Source organism: Empidonax traillii, unplaced genomic scaffold (assembly GCF_003031625.1).
Source record: "Empidonax traillii isolate 1590-97213 ecotype Southwest subspecies unplaced genomic scaffold, ASM303162v1 scaffold116:size1738432, whole genome shotgun sequence".
NCBI lineage: Eukaryota > Metazoa > Chordata > Aves > Passeriformes > Tyrannidae > Empidonax > Empidonax traillii.
In genome coordinates this window covers 72277-91027 of record NW_020955309.1, presented here as the reverse complement: position 1 = coordinate 91027, position 18751 = coordinate 72277, and the positions used below count along the sequence as shown (strand labels likewise).

General features: G+C 37.9%; 1 protein-coding gene across 1 annotated transcript in view; it reads left to right on the top strand.

Annotated features, from left to right (window-relative positions):
* MEGF10 (multiple EGF like domains 10) overlaps window positions 1-13857 on the top strand; it is an 81805-nt gene extending 67948 nt beyond the window's left edge. Inside the window, exons 17-25 of the mRNA XM_027882986.1 lie at window positions 2512-2640; window positions 3917-4045; window positions 5907-6035; window positions 6533-6769; window positions 7544-7671; window positions 7844-7967; window positions 8408-8452; window positions 9917-10123; window positions 11589-13857. Coding sequence (XP_027738787.1) covers window positions 2512-2640; window positions 3917-4045; window positions 5907-6035; window positions 6533-6769; window positions 7544-7671; window positions 7844-7967; window positions 8408-8452; window positions 9917-10123; window positions 11589-11749 — 1289 coding nt within the window. The 3' untranslated portion in view covers window positions 11750-13857. The remainder of the gene's footprint in view (window positions 1-2511; window positions 2641-3916; window positions 4046-5906; window positions 6036-6532; window positions 6770-7543; window positions 7672-7843; window positions 7968-8407; window positions 8453-9916; window positions 10124-11588) is intronic.
* Window positions 13858-18751: the final 4894 nt, after the last annotated feature.

Genomic DNA, 18751 nt, shown 5'->3' with positions numbered 1-18751 from the left:
AGAGAGGGTTCTTGACCTGTTGTTTGTTTATCTGTAATTAGCTAGTCTTTTCACAGCAGTGTTGTGAACATCCCAGGGCTTCTATCCTCAGGACAGTCTTATGAATAAGAAGTATTATTTTACAAATAAGAAGCACTGAAATACAGGGTGATTTTTCTTATTCTGTTTTGCAAAGGGAGCTACTGGCAAGGCTGAAAACAAAGCTGAGATTTTCTCACTGCACAACCATCCTTGTTCTTATTAAATGTTTGAACATTTCATAAAGAAATTTACCACTGAGACTTTTTTTTAAAGTATTTCTAACTTTGTGATGGATTTTTCTGTTTCTTCCTTTTAAAAATGTTTCACAGATAGACATTTTTAGTGTCATTCTTCTTCACTGGATGAGTATTGTCTTGATACTCTAAACTCAATAGAAACTTTGTTACTGACTTAAAAAGGAGGAGGGAAAAGTCCTAATTTTACTACTTTTTAGAGTTATTTTATTAAATAATTAATCGTTCTCCATATGCCTTCCTGGGTCTATGCAAATTACTAATTACAGGAAAGAATTGTTTTAAGCAAAATTCTCACAAGAAGCATATCCAATCCCTTAAGGTACTAAAATCCATGCAGTCTGAAACACATGCTTGCCAAAATTTCAGTCAACCCATTTTTGTGAGTAAAAGGAGCTGCACCATACCCTGATATGTTAAAATTCAGAAGACACTGTGGTGGGGTTCCCAGGGAGGTGCATTTCCTAATAACAGGCTTCAATGGTTTATATCATTTACAGCTTGACTGGCCCAGCTTAACTGGCTCTGTACGGGTGCAACGTAATATCTTGTCAGTTTGGAAAAAAAATCAAACACTTCCCTGGCTAAATTCTGTGAACTGATTAGCATGCACAACTCAGTATGATACCAAAATAAATCTTGGGCCTATTCCTGTGGAAGCCAGTCGGTACAAAGGGCCCTGTTTGTATGGTAAAATAAGTAGGTAGTTGGGAGAGTAGCAGAATAGGGGTATTTAGGAGGAGGAGGGACTTACTCGCTGAATCAATAACAAGAAAATGGTGCCAGCAATATGAATGGAAGTGTTTATTGAGGCTGTGCTCATGGACCATAACAGAGGAAGTTTATTTGCTTTGTGTAAAGGGCTTTCGTTCACGTGGAAAATAATGATTCCATTAATTTCATTCGGAACTAATGACCTTTTTCAAACTTCTAACCTTCTGCCTGTATGTGATTTACATTCCTTCTTAGTTGACCACTAATTTCAACCACAAAACTATAATTAAAATAATTATGTGGCACAACTGAAGTAAAAACAGCAAAAAACAAACAATACTTTTTTTCAATACAATGTAATACGTTACTTAGCAAAGTGAACTTTGGGCAAAGATGACACTTTGCAAAAGTACAGCCCACAAATACATGAATCATTATGCAAATATTTAAAGGATTCAGGAATTTTTATTGCTGTCATGTCTCTGGACAACAAATTCAGTACAATAAGGAGTTACCGGCTTTTTAAAATTTACACAGGAATAAAACTACAGCTTCCAGAACTGACCTGTTTCTTCTCTCCTATGAAATACTCACATTGTACTTCCTTAAAACCATTTTAAAGTACTAAAGTACTACTTAAAGAACTACTTTCTTAAAGAAAAAAAACCTCTCAAGATGTGAATCCTACTCAACAGAAAGGGTCTATTTTTAGAGTACCCTCTTCACTTTGTGATATTGTAACATGAGGAAAATTATCTTTCTCTGTCTCTGAAGAGTAATTAGTATTTTGGATCCACTTCACTTTTCTAATGGCAGCACACAGTATCACACTCATTCATCATGACATTTTCAAAGCAGCCAGTAAATTCTGTCTCCTAATCTGTCGACATGATTGTGAGCAAAGTAATATCCATTTTATAGATATTACTTGGTTTTTAGAAATATTATATTGATTATTGGACCCACAGAAGCAACTGAGTTAACCTGACTAAGGCAAAGACCTGATTACATGCACCACATTTAGGCAATTACATAAATAATAGTGGAAACACGAGAAGCAAGCTTAGTTTTGTGTTTCAAGCTATACACTATCTAGCTGTTTCAACCTCTGTTTACCTCCACTTTTGAGACATAAAAATCATACCTTCTTGACTGTACACAGTTGAACTGTTTGCAGATTAAAGAATAAATGGAAAAATGAAACAATGTCTTTCTCTATGAGAAAGCTGGTATGAATGTCCTGTGTACTCAGTATCAATTATGTATCACTGGGGTTTTCATGTAGTTACTATTTTTCAGCACTTTTTACCTGCAGTAAAATGATTCTCTAGTTTAAACAAACAAACAAACGAACAAACATGTGGCTATTTGCTCAGAATAGAACAGCCCAAGCCACGTATTTGAAAAGAAAACAACAAACGCCAAACAAAGCAGTGCTCATATGTGAATGGAAGGAGCTCTATTCATGGATTTCAAGGGCTTTTTTCATTTGAGATTAATTAATTGCTTTGGGTTGTTTTAGCTTGTCCACCTTCCCATTGGGGCCCAAACTGCATCCACACATGCAACTGCCACAATGGAGCTTTCTGCAGTGCCTACGACGGGGAGTGCAAGTGTACCCCAGGGTGGACTGGCCTTTACTGTACACAGAGTAAGTGACTTCCGTATTCCATTCTCAGTTCACAAATCAGTGACGGAATTATCCTTCTGTGTCCTTCAGATTGAAGCCATGGGAACAGCTTCTGTCTCAGCTGTGGCTGTGGTCTGCTGAGGCACAGCCCCTCTTGTCATTGCAGAATGATCACATAGTACATCCAGTATCTGCAACTGCAATTACAACAGCTGAAGCTCAGTAACTGTAATTCAAATACTAATGCAGGAGCTATTTTATCTGGAATGTGGAAAGTTAAATTCACTAGACTATAAAATTATAGTTTGTTTTGAGACTTTTTTCATTTAACAATACATTAATACTGATTTTTTTTTCCCCCAAGAGCTTTTAATTAAAATAAAAAAGCCATGAAGTGACTGGGTGTAGGTACGTGGCACTTGTATACTATGTAAGAGTTCATGCAAAGTTTGAGAAATAAACATTTGCTAGAAATAATTTTTGATAGAGCTGGCTTCTTTATCACATTACATCTTCAGTTTGGTTTACCTTCAGTTCAGGCAGTCACACCCCCACTGACTGTAACCTGGGGAGAACTTTTATTTTGACCTCAAGAAAAATATGACTGCTGACTGTGTTTTAAATTCAGTGTTTTAAATACATCTTTTTCATAAAATCAGAATTTTCCTTCTTCAAATGAATAATGTCATAGTGTCAAGAAATAACAGATATATTGCAGGGCCATATGGATGCAGTTCTGGGAGACATTTACTATGCTGGTTCAGCTGTCAGCTATCATGGTTATTTTGCATCCTGCTGGTGAATAATGATCTCTTTGCAGTGGTATGTCTTCTACGTACTGAAATGGTATCTTTGTGAGTAGCTCACATACAATATGCTGTTATTTTTATTTTTGTTGTGCTTCAGCGTAAACTGTGAGGAAAATATGTCCAAATACTCACTGACTGCTGAACAGACTCCATGATCTGGTTCACAAACTGCCCTTTTTCTCCTCAATCAAATACCTTCTCAAACCCGTTTCTGCAAGGAGCTGTTGTTGCTGCCTTATTCAGAGCCTCTGTTGTCTGCAGTATTTCCCCATTTCTGCCCAATTTTCCAATCTCATTTTTATGCAGATTTTGCCTAACGTGTATTTTAAACCACTTCATATAAGATAGGGCTCGATCTCTTGTGTTTGTAGAATGTTCCTGAAGCTACAGAAGTGAGCTCTCAGTAACACACCGAACCAGAATATTCACGTTTTGTTTCTGGAGCGGCTGTTTCACCCCTTTTTCCCCTCCCTCTCCTTGTGCTGCAGGATGTCCCCTGGGGTTTTTCGGGAAGGACTGTGCATTGATTTGCCAGTGCCAGAACGGAGCCGACTGTGACCACATCAGCGGGCAGTGCACGTGTCGCACGGGGTTCATGGGCAAGCACTGCGAGCAGAGTGAGTGTTCTGGCCACATTGGGAATTCTGATGGGGAAAGATCCTCAGGACCTGAACCCAGGCTTTTTCCTAAGAGACAAAAGCCCACAAAACTAGTTATTAAGACTGATGATTGCAATGGCTGTTTCTTTTGATTTGTAGCTCCCTGTAGGAGGCATTTGCACTACATTTTAGTTGCTTTGGACTTAATGCTGAAAAAACATCCAACAACTCTTGTCATGTAAAAGCAACAAATAAATCATAGTAATTGTGATTAGCATAAACCACAATGAAAACTAATAGTTAGAAAGCTCATAGAAAACCAAAGAAGTGGTAGGGGATACAATTAATCTGTGCAATGTGGTTTTACAACACAATTGGATTATAAAAGCATTGTAGATGGCATTTTGTTTTCATATGTGTGTGGTTGCTATTCATGAAAATCAAGAAGAACACTACTGACATCAGTGGTGATGCCGCATTGTACAAAATTAAAAGAATAATCAGGCTTATAAGCACAGAACTGTTTGTCCAACTTTTGCTGACCTTATGGAGGGGTGCTCCCAAATTCATGCACTCTGATGATTTCTCTCTTTTACTTCAAAAGAGCAATAAAGTTCAGGGTAAGACTAACTTTTTAAGATAGTCACTTAATGTCAAAAAATAATTTTGAATACTTTGGCAAATCTGAGTCTATTATTACATTTTACAGATTTTATATTTTGCCTTAAAATTTGATAATAATGATGTAACAATATTAAACTAAATGGTTTTATATTGGTTCTAATTCAGATTTTAAAATGCCAAAATATATTATGACCTGATGTTTTTTGCCCAGATATTTGCTTCAGTAATTAAAATTTTGTTTAATTGAGTGTCTTAAAGAGAAGGAGAATCTATATAAACATGGAAGTTTCACTTGAGACAAAACTGCAAAAAAATTTATCTGGCATTCATTGTGCTACTTTATTTTGTAAATTATTCTAAATTAAGAATGCTTAAAAGATGAATTATATTCTTTTAAAAAGACAAAAGGAAGAGCAAGAACTCCTGAGAGATTTCAGAAAATTGAGTCTCAGAATGTGAAGAACTACCACACTTGATGAAACCATCAGAACTACTATAACGTAACAGGACACACAGTACTAGAGGTGGCAGTATAAAAGAAGTAATTTTATCAGTTTAGGATAATTCTCTACCCTGCTTATGTAATGATGTAGGAGACACTTTGATCAGTAATTAATTATTGTATTCAAGTCACTCTAGGAGAGAAAAAAATAGGTGAAACTCTTCCAATTACCTTATTCTCCATGATTTAGCATTATTCTCTTGTAGGCAGTTTCTCGGTATATACATTACAGTATCAAAGCAGCAGTTTTATTTTTATATAAATGTGTGTTGCATTTTAGACTCAGTTATGGCCCTTTCTTCTTGCTGTTTTACATCAGCACGTCTCTCATAAGATATGACAACAACCAGATGTTTGACTCCACCTGTATGATTACATGATTTTTCAAGCACTGGGATATTAGCAACCCGAGAGACCTGGTGTTCTGGTTCTTTATTCACATCTTGCTCATTTCCTCACTGTCTCCTACCCTTTATATCTTATTAGGATTTTTTTTTCTTCCTAACTGCACTGCCTTAGTGGCAGCAACGTTGCAGGTAAAGGATGAATACACTTCTAAATACAATTTCCTTCTTCTTTCCCACACATACACACACACACACACTGATCCTGAAGAGATCTGCTGCTAATGACACATTGCCATCTGCTGACCACGGACAGAAACCTGTGGGGTTAGAAACATGTGGCGCTGCAGGTCTGTAACTACCAAAGCACTTAATAAGTACTGACTGTGTCTGATTTTCACTTGTGCAGAATGTCCCCAGGGTACATACGGGTATGGGTGCCGTCAAATCTGTGACTGTCTGAACAACTCAACCTGTGACCACATCACGGGCACATGTTACTGCAGCCCAGGATGGAAAGGGGCCAGGTGCGATCAAGGTAAAGCCTGGATGTAATAAGACTACTGTAACTGTTTCCTGTAAAAATTGCATTAATCTATTAATTACCATCTCTGTGTCATTCATTAAGTAAATCTGAGAAGACATGGGCATTTAAATAGTCCATTCTATTAAATATGTTCTGTAGACTTAAAATCAGATGCCTTGGTAATCGTTAACTGAAGCAAAGCACTCAAGTGTAGATTGCACAAAATGTTTTACGATGCTGTGCTGTCCAAAGCATGTGCTTTACCTGCCCTGTCCTTTAGCCTAGGGAATATTCTCACTTTTTCAAATTAATGAAAATATCTCTTTCTATGAATGTTTTTCCTTAAGGTTAGGATTGTCATCACATTGGTTTCTGACATAGCTCTATTTTGGCATTATTAAATACAGTTAGGTTAGCAGGAGGGTTTAGAAGAGAAATCTTGTCTTGTGCTCCTGACACATGACCTTCTGAGTTCATGCTATATATTTTTATTTCTTCTTGTATTTCAGCTGGTGTAATCATTGTAGGAAACCTGAACAGTTTAAGCCGTACCAGTACTGCCATCCCTGCTGATTCCTACCAGATAGGGGCTATAGCAGGCATCATCATTCTTGTCCTGGTTGTACTTTTCCTGCTGGTGTTGTTCATCATTTACAGACATAAGCAGAAAGGAAAAGAAACAAATATGCCCACAGTGACCTACACCCCTGCTATGAGGATCATGAATGCAGATTACACCATTTCAGGTAAGCAATGTTTAGAACAGATTTTATCCTCAAATATTTTTCTTCATTATACAGTGGAAGGATGGACATTTCTATTCCCTTGTGCCTGTTTTTAAATAGAATTGGAGTGTGGCAAAATATGGTTTCTACAGAGACTTTAAATTCATTGCCAACAGCTTGAATATAGAAAGACTGCTATGGCTGTAGAAAATCAGGATTTCACAGTATCTGTGGCAAGATTCTGTAGAGAAGCAGATAGCAACGTGGTTCAAGTTTGAAACAAATTAAAGGAAGGACAAATACAACAAATGGGTTTCTGACCTATGAATGTGGCTGTGAGTTGGGATGCAGTGGGTACACAAAACTTCAGGCAATGCTGGGGTTTTTTTTTATACCACTGAAAGCAGCAGTTAAAGACAACAGCAGAAACAGGTGTCGAGTTCAGAAAAAGCAAATCAGCAAAGGTACTGGTGGCTCTTGAAGCACCAGAAAATGTTGGTGTGAACTTAGTGACTGTAATTAGGACAATGCTGTGACTACAGAGATAAAACAGAGATGATGTTAACAAGTAACTGATATTCTCTGAAAGTGGGGACATGACTAGTCATTTTCTGCTCTGAATCTCTAATTTCTTTTTATGAATGCAAGATTTTTAGTTTTGTTACCAATTGGTAGGTTCTTTTAAGGAACTCAAAATCAAATTCTGAAATCAGTGCAGCACTGTCAAAAACATATCTGTGAGGAAGAAATGCCACATTATTTTCAGTTGTTCACTTTCCTGTTTTTTGTTTTCAGAAACCATCCCTCACAGTAATGGTGGAAATGCGAACAGTCACTATTTCTCTAACCCTAGTTATCATACTCTAACTCAATGCACTGCCCCACCTCATGTCAACAACATGGAGAGACTGACTTTAGCAAAGGTAAAGCATAAAAACCTGTAAACTTCTCTGTCAACTTCTCAAATTCAGTTTATTTTACTTTGTTCCTTAATTTTTCCCATTTGGTTTATTTTTGCTTTCCCTGATTATCAAGTGGAAATTCAGCAGCTTCTGATTGGTTTCAGTTTCTATTGCCCATCTTTCTTTCAAACAGGCAAAAAACAATCAGCTCTTTGTGAACCTTAAAAATGTGGAACCTGGAAAACGAGGTACTGCCATGGACTACACAGGAACACTGCCAGCAGACTGGAAACATGGTGGCTACCTCAATGAGCTTGGTAAGGAACAGTATCAAGAATTAGAGTGAACTTTCCATACCCTGAGATTTTCAGGTCAAGATGGGATATTCTTCTGGTAGATACAGTTCATCCAGACAAAAAAATAAGCTTTAATGAAATAGCAGGCTCATTCAAGAATAATGGGGCAGAAATGTAATGGCCTGTGACATATGTGAAGTCAAAGCAGATAATTTAGTGATCCCTTGTGACCTTTATCACCTTCCATGTTCAGGAAGCTCCTGTCTGAAAGTGTGCAAGCAAATAGTAACAACACTTCTGTACCCTGTACTGGGCAGTTTCACAGTGCTTATGACAGAATTATTCTGTACAGCTAAAAATTAATCCCAAAGCAATTTGTAAACCCTGTAGAACCTGTTGTCTAACCACTTTAATTTTCTTTGATTTTAAAGCTGCTTTGTTTTTTATATAATTTTTCTCAGGTGCTTTTGGCCTTGATAGGGGATATTTGGGGAAGTCTCTGAAAGGTGAGATTATTTTCTGATGTATTCAGATGAAATGACATAGCCATTCAGTTTACTTTTCTATATTACCTTCTGGGTGAAGAGAATATAAAAATAATTTTGGACTACTTTTTTCCTAGACATTGAATCAATGCATGAAGTTTGTTCTTTTCTTTGAAGGGAGGTTGTTGTTTAGGAAAAAAAAAAACAAACAACAAACCAAGCCTTATAAGCCCTCTACGTGTTGCACATTTGGTGTTTCTGTAATGTTTGAGTCACAGCATAGCTCCATTCTAAAAGCAGAAGGGTTGATGGCCCTTGAATTCAGCCTAGTGAGTGAGTTAAGGACATGCTGTCTCCGCTGAAATGCTTCACCACGTTCACTGCAGGCCTTTGGAAAGCATATCAAAATACAAATACACAGAGAGGAATTAAAAGCTTTAGAAATTCAGGGTAAAGCTGATATTTGGCTCTTTTAAATCATTCCATTTTCTCATAAGATTTTATACTCTACCGCACTGGTGTATGTCACTATTTTTGATACCTTATTAAGGTGTGCATATTTAAAAGATGTAGAGATTTGGCTCTTTGTGGGCATGGTTTAATGGTGGGCTTTGGCATTGTTACATTAATGGTTGGACTTCATGATCTGAAAGGTCTTTTACAACCTAAACTAATTAATTCTAGGATTCTGTGGTTAGAGAAAGGCCAATTTAAATGAGTCACAAAGTTATGAGCACCTATCTGCTGACAGTTTCACCAAGGGCAGTCTCAGTGCTGGATATTGAATGAGGAACAAGCTGACAAAGTCTTATCTCTGAAGCATAAAAAACACATCATTTCACAAAACAACACAAAGTAACACAAACACTACAAAATCACTTTTCAGCATAAGAAAATATATCTCTGAAACCACAGTTATCTGCCCTTCAGTGAAATCCTAAATCACATGCTACCTGATGTTTCCTTTTCAGTTCTCCTGTTTTCACATTACAGAAACTTGCAAAGAAGCTGGTTACTCTTTCATTGTGACTGCATAGTCAAGCTTTTCACTAAACATGCCATCTGTAGAAGTCACATTACAATTTGCCCAGACATTGCTCTTGGGAACAGTCTTAGATCACTTACTTCAATAGTGTCCTGAGAACAGCACTTGGAGGAGCAAAATGCATTCTGAAGTACTTACTGAAAATTGATAGTACACATTATCTGTATATAATGCTAGCTACTGTTTTAATCACAATTGAAGATGCTTAGACTTTGAAACAGTAATTTGCTGATGGCAAGATCAATCCTATTAAAGAGCACAGCACATGAGGTTCTTTAATTGTTGTATAATAATTTTGAAATTTTATGACTGGGTTCCATTTAAATATTCATTTATGAGTGACTTCTTAGAACTCAGAATTAAAGAATGCCCTTTTTTCAGCAGCAGTGTCCATAATACATAGCATGGCTTGAGAGAGTAATACATTCTTCTTTTTGTAGATCTTGTGAAGAACTCGGAATACAATTTAAGTAATTGCTCATTAAGCAGTTCTGAGAACCCCTACGCTACTATAAAGGACCCACCAGCTCTGGTACCAAAAAGCTCAGAATGTGGGTATGTTGAAATGAAGTCACCAGCGCGCAGGGACTCACCCTATGCCGAGATTGCTGGCTCTGCTACAGCCAACAAGAACGTGTACGAAGTTGGTATGTACAAAATCTACTTCTGGATGCTCAAGGTTAAGGACAAAGAGCATGGGACTTTCTTTTTTCTTTGATTCAGTTTAATCAAAACATATGAAAAATCACTGGGAAAAAAAATATGTGATTAGATTCTGTTTTCTACTCAAATGCTTCTAACAACAACCTCACTCTACTAAGTGGTGTAATTTACACAAACGGTTTGAAATACTTTCAGCTCTGCTCTGTAACCTAGATGTACCTCTGAATTTCCCTGGTTTGAAAGGCTTTAAACAGCAGCATGAGATAAGATTAGCATTTGATTGCAATACAGTTCAACTCTAGGTTACATACGATGGCTGGGGTGGAGGGGGCACCTTCAGGTCCTGGGTGTTAAGCCATTCTCTGGAGGTGTAATGCTCTCCCAGCTGCCCCTGCTTGTGGCCCTCTGAACCCATAAGAAGCTCACACAGACCACAGCAGAGGGATGGACGAAAGAGAGAGTTTATTGGGGATGGGGGCTTATAAGGCTTTCAGGGGGATTAAAAAAGAACCAATTACAGAGTCAGGATACTACAGAAAAACCCAATCAGGTAAAGAGTTAATAGCCAATAGAAGAGGGTTAACAAAGGCCAATGACAAGACCTCAGGATATCTTCCCAGGACATTCCTGCATAAGGGTTCTTTACAGGGGGTGTCGGGAAGGAGAAGCAGTGAGTTTGCAAAAATACAGAAAAGCCATTTTAAGATCTATTTAAACAACATTAAAAACTTCTGTTTCTATGACATTTGAGCTGTTTTCTTCTTTCCCTTCACCAGTCCATCTCTGACAGGACTTCTTCTATCCTACATAGGGTAAATCCACTGCCACAGTTACACTGTTTAGTACTGAATACAGCTGGAGTTAAGTGTGTGGGAGGGATGGGAAAGACTGGTTTCTTTCTCTTGATCAGAGTAAAGCAGCATCTTCACCCAGAGACATAGTATTTCATTAATATGGACCCCGTCTAGTTACTATACTACTTAGTTGCAGAGAACTTTGGCATCTTGTGGAATAGTAGCTATCCTGATAATCTCTGGACTGGAATAAATTGTGTCCCATATCATAGGATATACTGTCCTTTTCTGTCCACAATTAGAAATGGAAATTCATCAATATCCCCATGGTGCTTTTAAGGACTGTTCTAAAATCTTGATTAAAAACCCCCAATTCAGGGTTTTTTCTAAGTTTACCACACATAAAGAAGAGGTGCTGGTCCACTTGCTTCTGTCAGTAAGTATCTTCATGGCAGGGCCCTGCTGCAGGTCCACGAGTGTAACTCAGTATAAAGTCAAAACACCTAAACATCAATCTTGGTTTCTAAACCTTCACTTCAGGAACTCAGCATGAGAAGGAATCTTCATAATGAAGCAGAACCTGAAATGAAATACAGCATTTTCTTTCTGTTTTATCACTTCTCATGTTGAATGTATGTGGTTTTTTTTGTCACAGAACCCACGGTGAGTGTTGTCCAGGGACCATTCAGCAGCAGCGGACATTTCAGCCAGGATCCTTATGACCTTCCAAAAAACAGCCATATTCCCTGTCATTATGACTTGCTACCAGTTCGAGAAAGCCCCACATCCTCTACAAAGGGCGTCAGCACTGAATGACCCCGGAAGCTGGTGTGTAGAACAGTGGAACTCTTAAGGGGCAAAGTGGCATGGTTGTGCTCCTTCCTGTAGTTTACCATCGTATTTGGCTCCTAATCTGTCCAGCAAGAATTTGCTGTACATTAAACAGAATCTCAACATGAGGTTTGTATTGTGTATACAAGTGACAGATGGACAAATGCCATGCTCTGGGGATCCTGATTATTTTTTCTCATGGCAGTAAATTTTATAGAAACAGGAATGCAACACATTTATACTGTAATATACTGGCTTAAAAATATTCATTTGCAGATCAATTTTGATAGCATCCCATTTTAGCAACTTCAAATATAGACTTCATGTTTGTCATGTTTCAGGCAGGACAGTGCAATTTACCAAATACCACTTTTTACAGGTTATCTGATTCACTAGTTATTCACTAGTAGAAGAAAAACTGCCTTGCCAAATTTTACCTTCCATTCTTATCTTTAGTTAAGACATATTAAGAAACAAGATCTGATGGGGATAAGTAAGCACAATATCGCAGTTGTTTGAGAAATCCGTCATCAAGCTTTTTTGTCCATTACTGGTGGTGGACATGGGTTGCTTGAATAGTTCTGGAGACAAAATTATTGCATAGATCAGTATTATATAATGCTTCAAGATCTCTTAGTACTCCAGACCCTGCACCAGTCTTCAGCAAATATTTTGCTACCGTTCATAAGTTGCAGTTCTGACCATTATTTCTGCCACACAAAACTAATAATCCATAACATATCAGTAATTACTTCAAAAAAATATGTAAAATAAATCAGTTTATTTTTGTCACCATGGACTGATTATGTAAGGAGTGGACAAAGGTGATGACTTCTGTAAATCTTAACTGCAAGGAAGGGTTTACATTTTATAAACAGGTAGTAATAATGACTGTAATATAGAATAAAAATAGTAAAGTGTTCTGATTTTCTTTTTTCTTAGAAATAACTAAGCAACCTCTGTGCATAGTTGCTAAAAAGGCACCTTTTCTTTTTTATAGTTCATGTAGGGAAACACATGCTTAAGCTGGTCTTTTGCATTGCTAATAATGTGACACACGTATCCCCCATTTTTCATTAACTTCTGTCTCCATTTTTACTCTGTGTGTCTGTGTTTCTAGTGAACCAGCTTGTAACTGCAAAAATATTCTATTGTGTGTCCATTTATTTTGCATTTTTTGCCAACTGGCCTTTATTTTGTCCATTTAAAGGGACCTCTGGGCAGAGGGAGAGAATTAAAGTAAGAATTCATGTCATACTGATGTCTATCTGGAGGTGATTAACTAACATGTAACAGTTTAACCTAATTTGTTAATTGGGACAAGAAAATTACGGTGTTTTTTGTTGAGAATGATAAGAAGAATGCAGAAGAAAAGTAAAAAAACAGTTCCTCTTTAAAGTTCAGCTTAGTCTGTTACTCATGTGGATGGAGACCATCTTTCCAGAAGAGCCTTTTTTCCAAAAGAGTCTTTCACTCCTTCATAAACAGTCTGTTCTCTGGCTTAGCACATGGACTGCCATGACATCTGGGCTGCAATACAGTCTGACACAAAGAATTATCACTATTATGACAACACTGAAATATTCCTAAGAAGCCCACAACCAGTTGCCTTTGGAATACTAAATGTAACAGAGGAACAACTGGAAGAAAAACTGACAAAACTTTCTGAATTTTTTTTAAGAGGAACCTCAGAGCTGAAATAGAAGTACAATTTCCTATTTATTTGTTTAATCACTGAAGTGATGAAAAATGAGTAAGCTGCTTGGAAAGACATCGTAGCAGATGTGCTTAAGCCTGAGAATTTATATGCCTCTGTGAAACGTCCCATAACATTCTTGGTTCTTGCTAGTCATGCTAACTGGCTGTTTCACAATTCACTGGGCATTTCTTGTACATCCTTGGAATAAATTATTTTATTTTGCAAGTACAGACATTAACTAGAAGATGTCAGAAGCTGGTTACAATTTAATCCCTCTGTAAGACAAAGTAATGACTGGGTTTGTATGCATATACATAATGTGTAGAGCTACTGGTATATACATTTTTTTGTATTGTGTGAAACAGACTTTAAAATAAAACCTTTCTTTTCTAAAGCCATGCATAGCAAATGCTGCCATTTAGCGATTGTGAGCTCACAAAAACTTGTTTTCTTGCTCTGTGCAAAATTCGGAGGCCACTAGGTAAATGAATCTTCATAATCTAAACCTGTTTTTTTAACATGGGAAAGTGAAGAGCTGAATAAATGGTATTTTTTTGAGAATCTCCACTTTGTCACATATCCTCAAGTGATATATTCAATCAAATATTCACGAAAACAGATGAGTTTATGAAAATTTTTCTTATTGTGTACGTTCTAAATATATACATTACCAAGGTCTGCTTTTCTGTATGTGGGTTAAAACTCCTGCTGTGTAGTCAGCATAAGCATTGTCTGCATTTATCTGAGCTGGATGTGCAATGCAGGTGCATTTACAGGTAGAGTAAATGTCTTGTGAATTTACTTCAGTGAGTGACCCTTGGTAGGTGCTCATAAAACACATTTCCTGAAGTACACTCTGCTCTCATTGAGATGCCCAAGTTCAATTCTCCTGACTGTCAGAGAGCCCTTTTTGTAGGTCCCACTCTGGTCTTTACAGAATTTTACTATTTCTGGAACGTGCACACTTACATTGTGGAGAAAACTGAGTAAGTTGATGTAATAATTCTGGCAAACACTCAGAGAATTGGCTTCCACAAACATGAAGGAAAAGAGACACTTTGCCTCTATATGTGCACATCAGAGTTGTGAGAAACATAGCATTGAAAATGGAGCTCTCCCCTTCCAACTTGTCATCATTTTAATAAAAGTTTCAAAATGCCGCACAAAGCTAATAGCTGATTTTAAAGTAAGTAGTGAGTATAAACTTTAGATTTTAAACACTCTAGGCATATTAACTCAGGCCATTTAGAATATGAACCTCAAGGCTTTCTGCTATATCAAAGATTTTTAATCACAACACACTGTCACACAAAAAATTTGTTCTTATCTTGATCTACCCAGACAACTTCCATTAACTTTAATTAGCGATGCACATGCATATTACAGGGGAAAGAAGATTTCATTGTACTCATACTTCCTGCTGAGACAATCTGCAAAGTCAAGTTCATATTGAAGTGAAGTTAGTATAAAATAAAGTTAAAAGTGGAAAATGTGTTATTTAAAGTATATTGGATTTTCAAGTACTGTAACTACAATTTTTTTATCAGATATGTGTCCAAATAATAATTCTTAGACTGAAGCTCCAAAGCCCAGGTTGAATACAAAGCTAATTTTGACAGAAAATGCTTTATATTAAAGACTGTACATATAGTATCTGGAATTACTGAAGACAAATGGGTGTATGTTTATCAGTTGCTGTACAGAAAATCTTGTCATTTGATACACTCATACAAGTGCTAGAGCACTGAACCTAACACTTCTTTCTTCAGTTTTTTAGCCCACAAGACTTCACTTTGATATGACTGAATTGTAATATATTTTTAAAGAAAACCTATCAAGTATGCCCGACTTTCTTCTTAGTTGTAACAAAAAGGAAGTGTTTTGTTTGAAAATATATATATTTTCCAAAGATGACTGATGTTCATCATTCTGCCCCTCACTACTATATACTTCAACTTCACATACCTGTAGGTTAATACAATAAAGTTTCTAATGAAAGATGGGAAATGCTTTGAATTTTTTTTCTTTGTTTTTCATTTGCTTATGATGGATCTTGAGTGGGAAATTGTGAGGGGCAGCAAAGACTACACACTTTGGAAGCATATCAAATGTCCTTCTTGCCATCATAGTTTGACCTCAGCTGGCAACTACCACACAGCCGCTCACACCTCTAGAGAGGAGAAGTGGAAAAGAAACTTTGTGGATTGAAATAAGAAGTGCTTAACAACTGACACAACATAATTTACTACTACTGCATAAATTACTACTACTAAAACTAATAATTGTACTGAAAAAGAGGGAGAAAAAATTAAACCCCAAGAGAAACCAGTGATGCACAGTGTGGTTGCTCACCACAAAACACAGCAGTGTACCAGGTACTAAGATGAAAATTAACTCTGTCCCAGCTAAAACCAGGACACTTGCCTGTGCTGGTCCACCAAGTGATGCATTTCATTTTCTCTCTTTTAGAAAATAAATAGTTTATCAAAGGCTTTGCAGAAAAATCAGCTGAACTTCTGTGATTACTGTCTGGTGCTGTGGGTATTAATTCTGTAAACAGGACAGTTCTTTCAAGTCTGTCTCTTGAATGCCTAAAGCTCTAACTTTGAGAAAGATGACAAGCTGAGTTGCCAAAAGTGAGACATTTCCCTTTTTAGTCAGGTAATAGCCTTGGATTAACCATTAAAAATAGTACACAAAGTACAAACACAAAGGGTTGTAATGTATTGTAACTAATTCTGATGCACCTACAGGGAATTCAAAACACAGGCCACAGATGGTGCGAGAAATTGTTCTTTACTATCACAGGTTGATCAAGAAGGACAGATTTGACATTAAAAACTAATCATAGAAAAATGATGGGAAGGAGAGAGAGGAGAAAACCTGTGAGACTGAGACAAGGGCTGCCAGAGACCCCTGTGGGAGGAACCAGTGGCACAGAGAGCTAGCTGGAGAGCAGAGCCTGAGGGAGTTTGTCCCTCCCATGTGTTGTATAATGCACCCTCCTGCTATGCATGCCTGATTTATTTGATCTCAGAAGTCTAACTCTTCAGATTCAAAAAGCTACAATTCAGTACTGTAAAAGTTTATTTCTAGTTTTCAGGCTTTGCTGAGCAAATCTGAGAAATATGACTTCTTATTTCTTCAGCACTTTTGAAACAGAGGGCTTTATCATAATCAACTGACTTCTTTTACATTCAAACAGCCATCTTACTAGTGTAAGAGAAGAAAATAACTGGAAGTGATCCTGATTAACTACATACAGTAAATAATCATTAGTTATAAATTAATATTCTCAGGAAAGAGTCACGTTTCCACTTAAAAAATAAAGGGCATTTCAAATCTATTCCAGATTATTACCAGAAAAAGAAGGATACTGGGGACTGGGATCTTCCTGACCACAGGAGATGGTTAACCAAGTTCCCTGGTCCCTCACACAGAGAGCAGTGTACTGGGCTGGCAGACTTAGTAGTGGGGAATGTTGATCAAATTGTGAAGAGTGTACAAAAAGCTGCTTGCTTACAAGTGATGCCATGACTGAGAGTTAAAGCCACGACACATATACCCTGTGATGATACCTATGGACCCTGGGAGAATGACATCCTTCATTAGAGGTCTCCCTGAATCCCTGAAACTCATGGGCATCCAGCTAAACGGATGCCCAACAAGCCTTGCTGGTGGGGAAAGAGCTGTAGCCACCTTAGAGGAGGCAGTAACTCCCAACCACAACCATAGAGAACATAAAAGTTGGACTTGGGGGAAATGACATGTGAATTAATTAATTATGGGAGAAAATACAGTCCAATTGTCCCTAGCAAAATTGGCTCCAAACTAATTTGGCGCACGGAATGTAAAACACCTACATCCCTCATGGGACTCAGAAAAGTAACATTCTCCCCTGGGCAAGGAGGACAAATACACAAGAATGAAGAACACTGGAGAAAAAGAAACACTCCTTGGATTTTGGACTTGCAAAAAGGCATCCCCAAAACCCCAACAGTCAGCAAACCCACTAATAAATCAGAGGTATTAGTGGGTGGCTAAAAGAAAATCCCTGTTACAGTCCCACATTTCAGACACCACAGAAAGGGAAGGAGGCGGGAAACCCTTTCCTTTGTCCTCAGTAGGAAAGCCGGGAGACAGAGAGTGTTTTTTTTTCTAGCAGCTCACCAAAAACTCTAAAGGAGATTTACTAATAACCTGCCCTGTTGGTCCCCGCAAAGTCCCTGTAACCTTTTTAATAGACACCGGAGCTCACATATTCACCCTCAAAGTTGAAGATGCTTCTGCAGGTAGAATTGTTACCTCACATAAAGGTATGTATTTGTTGTCGATGCTTTTGGATACACCCAACCCCAAATAACAGCCAAGGTAAGATGCTAGTTACCGAGGGAGAAGAAAGTGATTGAAACCCTAATTGTTTTGTGGGAGTTTCCCACTAATTTACTGGGGCTGGACCTCCTAAAGGGAAGGTCTTGGATGTACAATAAACGGAAAATAAGACCATTTTGGAAGGAAACCCATCATTTCTGTTTGCTAGGCAGTGCCTCTCTGCTTCCTCCTTCCCTTGTAACAAATGCCAAACCATACTCCTTACCCCTGGGAGCCAGAGAAGGTATCTCTTCAGTCACTGAACCAGATGTCCCACTGGAGATGGGTGGCCACACTCACCAGACCATAAAAAGAAATGAGCACAGGAACTCCATTTTGCCTTTTGTCTCAGGACGTACCATGACCATGTGAAGTTCCCAGACTTCCATAAGTTTATATAGATATGTTTGGAAGTTTTGTGCTCAGCAAAACAGCACTCAGCAGAACCAAGCAGAACTCACAGGAACCAAGACTCACCAAAGCATCACCTGAGAACATCCAAGTTCAGATCCAGACTGTTTGAGTTTATGTGTTGTCTTATTTGAGCTGTGAAAAGTGAAATAAGGTTTTGTTTCAGCCATAGCACCTTATGGACATGAGGGAGAGGGGCAGGCGAGTTAATCCATGTTTACTGCTAAAGTGCAAAGACTTGTTAAGGCCAATAGGAAAGGTGACAGTGAAGACCTACCAAAAAAAAAGGGAAGAAAGGGGGGAGGTTAAGGGGCAGTTCAAGTAAGGTAGGTGGCCGGGAAAGGATGCAAGTTCCTGAGTATCCAGCCAAAGGGAAAAAGGACAGGGACCCCACTGGTCGGGGAAGGGTATAAAGCATCATCCATTTTGAGGAGAGGTGTGCCTCCCCAGAGAGATGCACCCAACTCAGCTGACTTGTTTATATCAATAAATACTTTTGCTTCGAT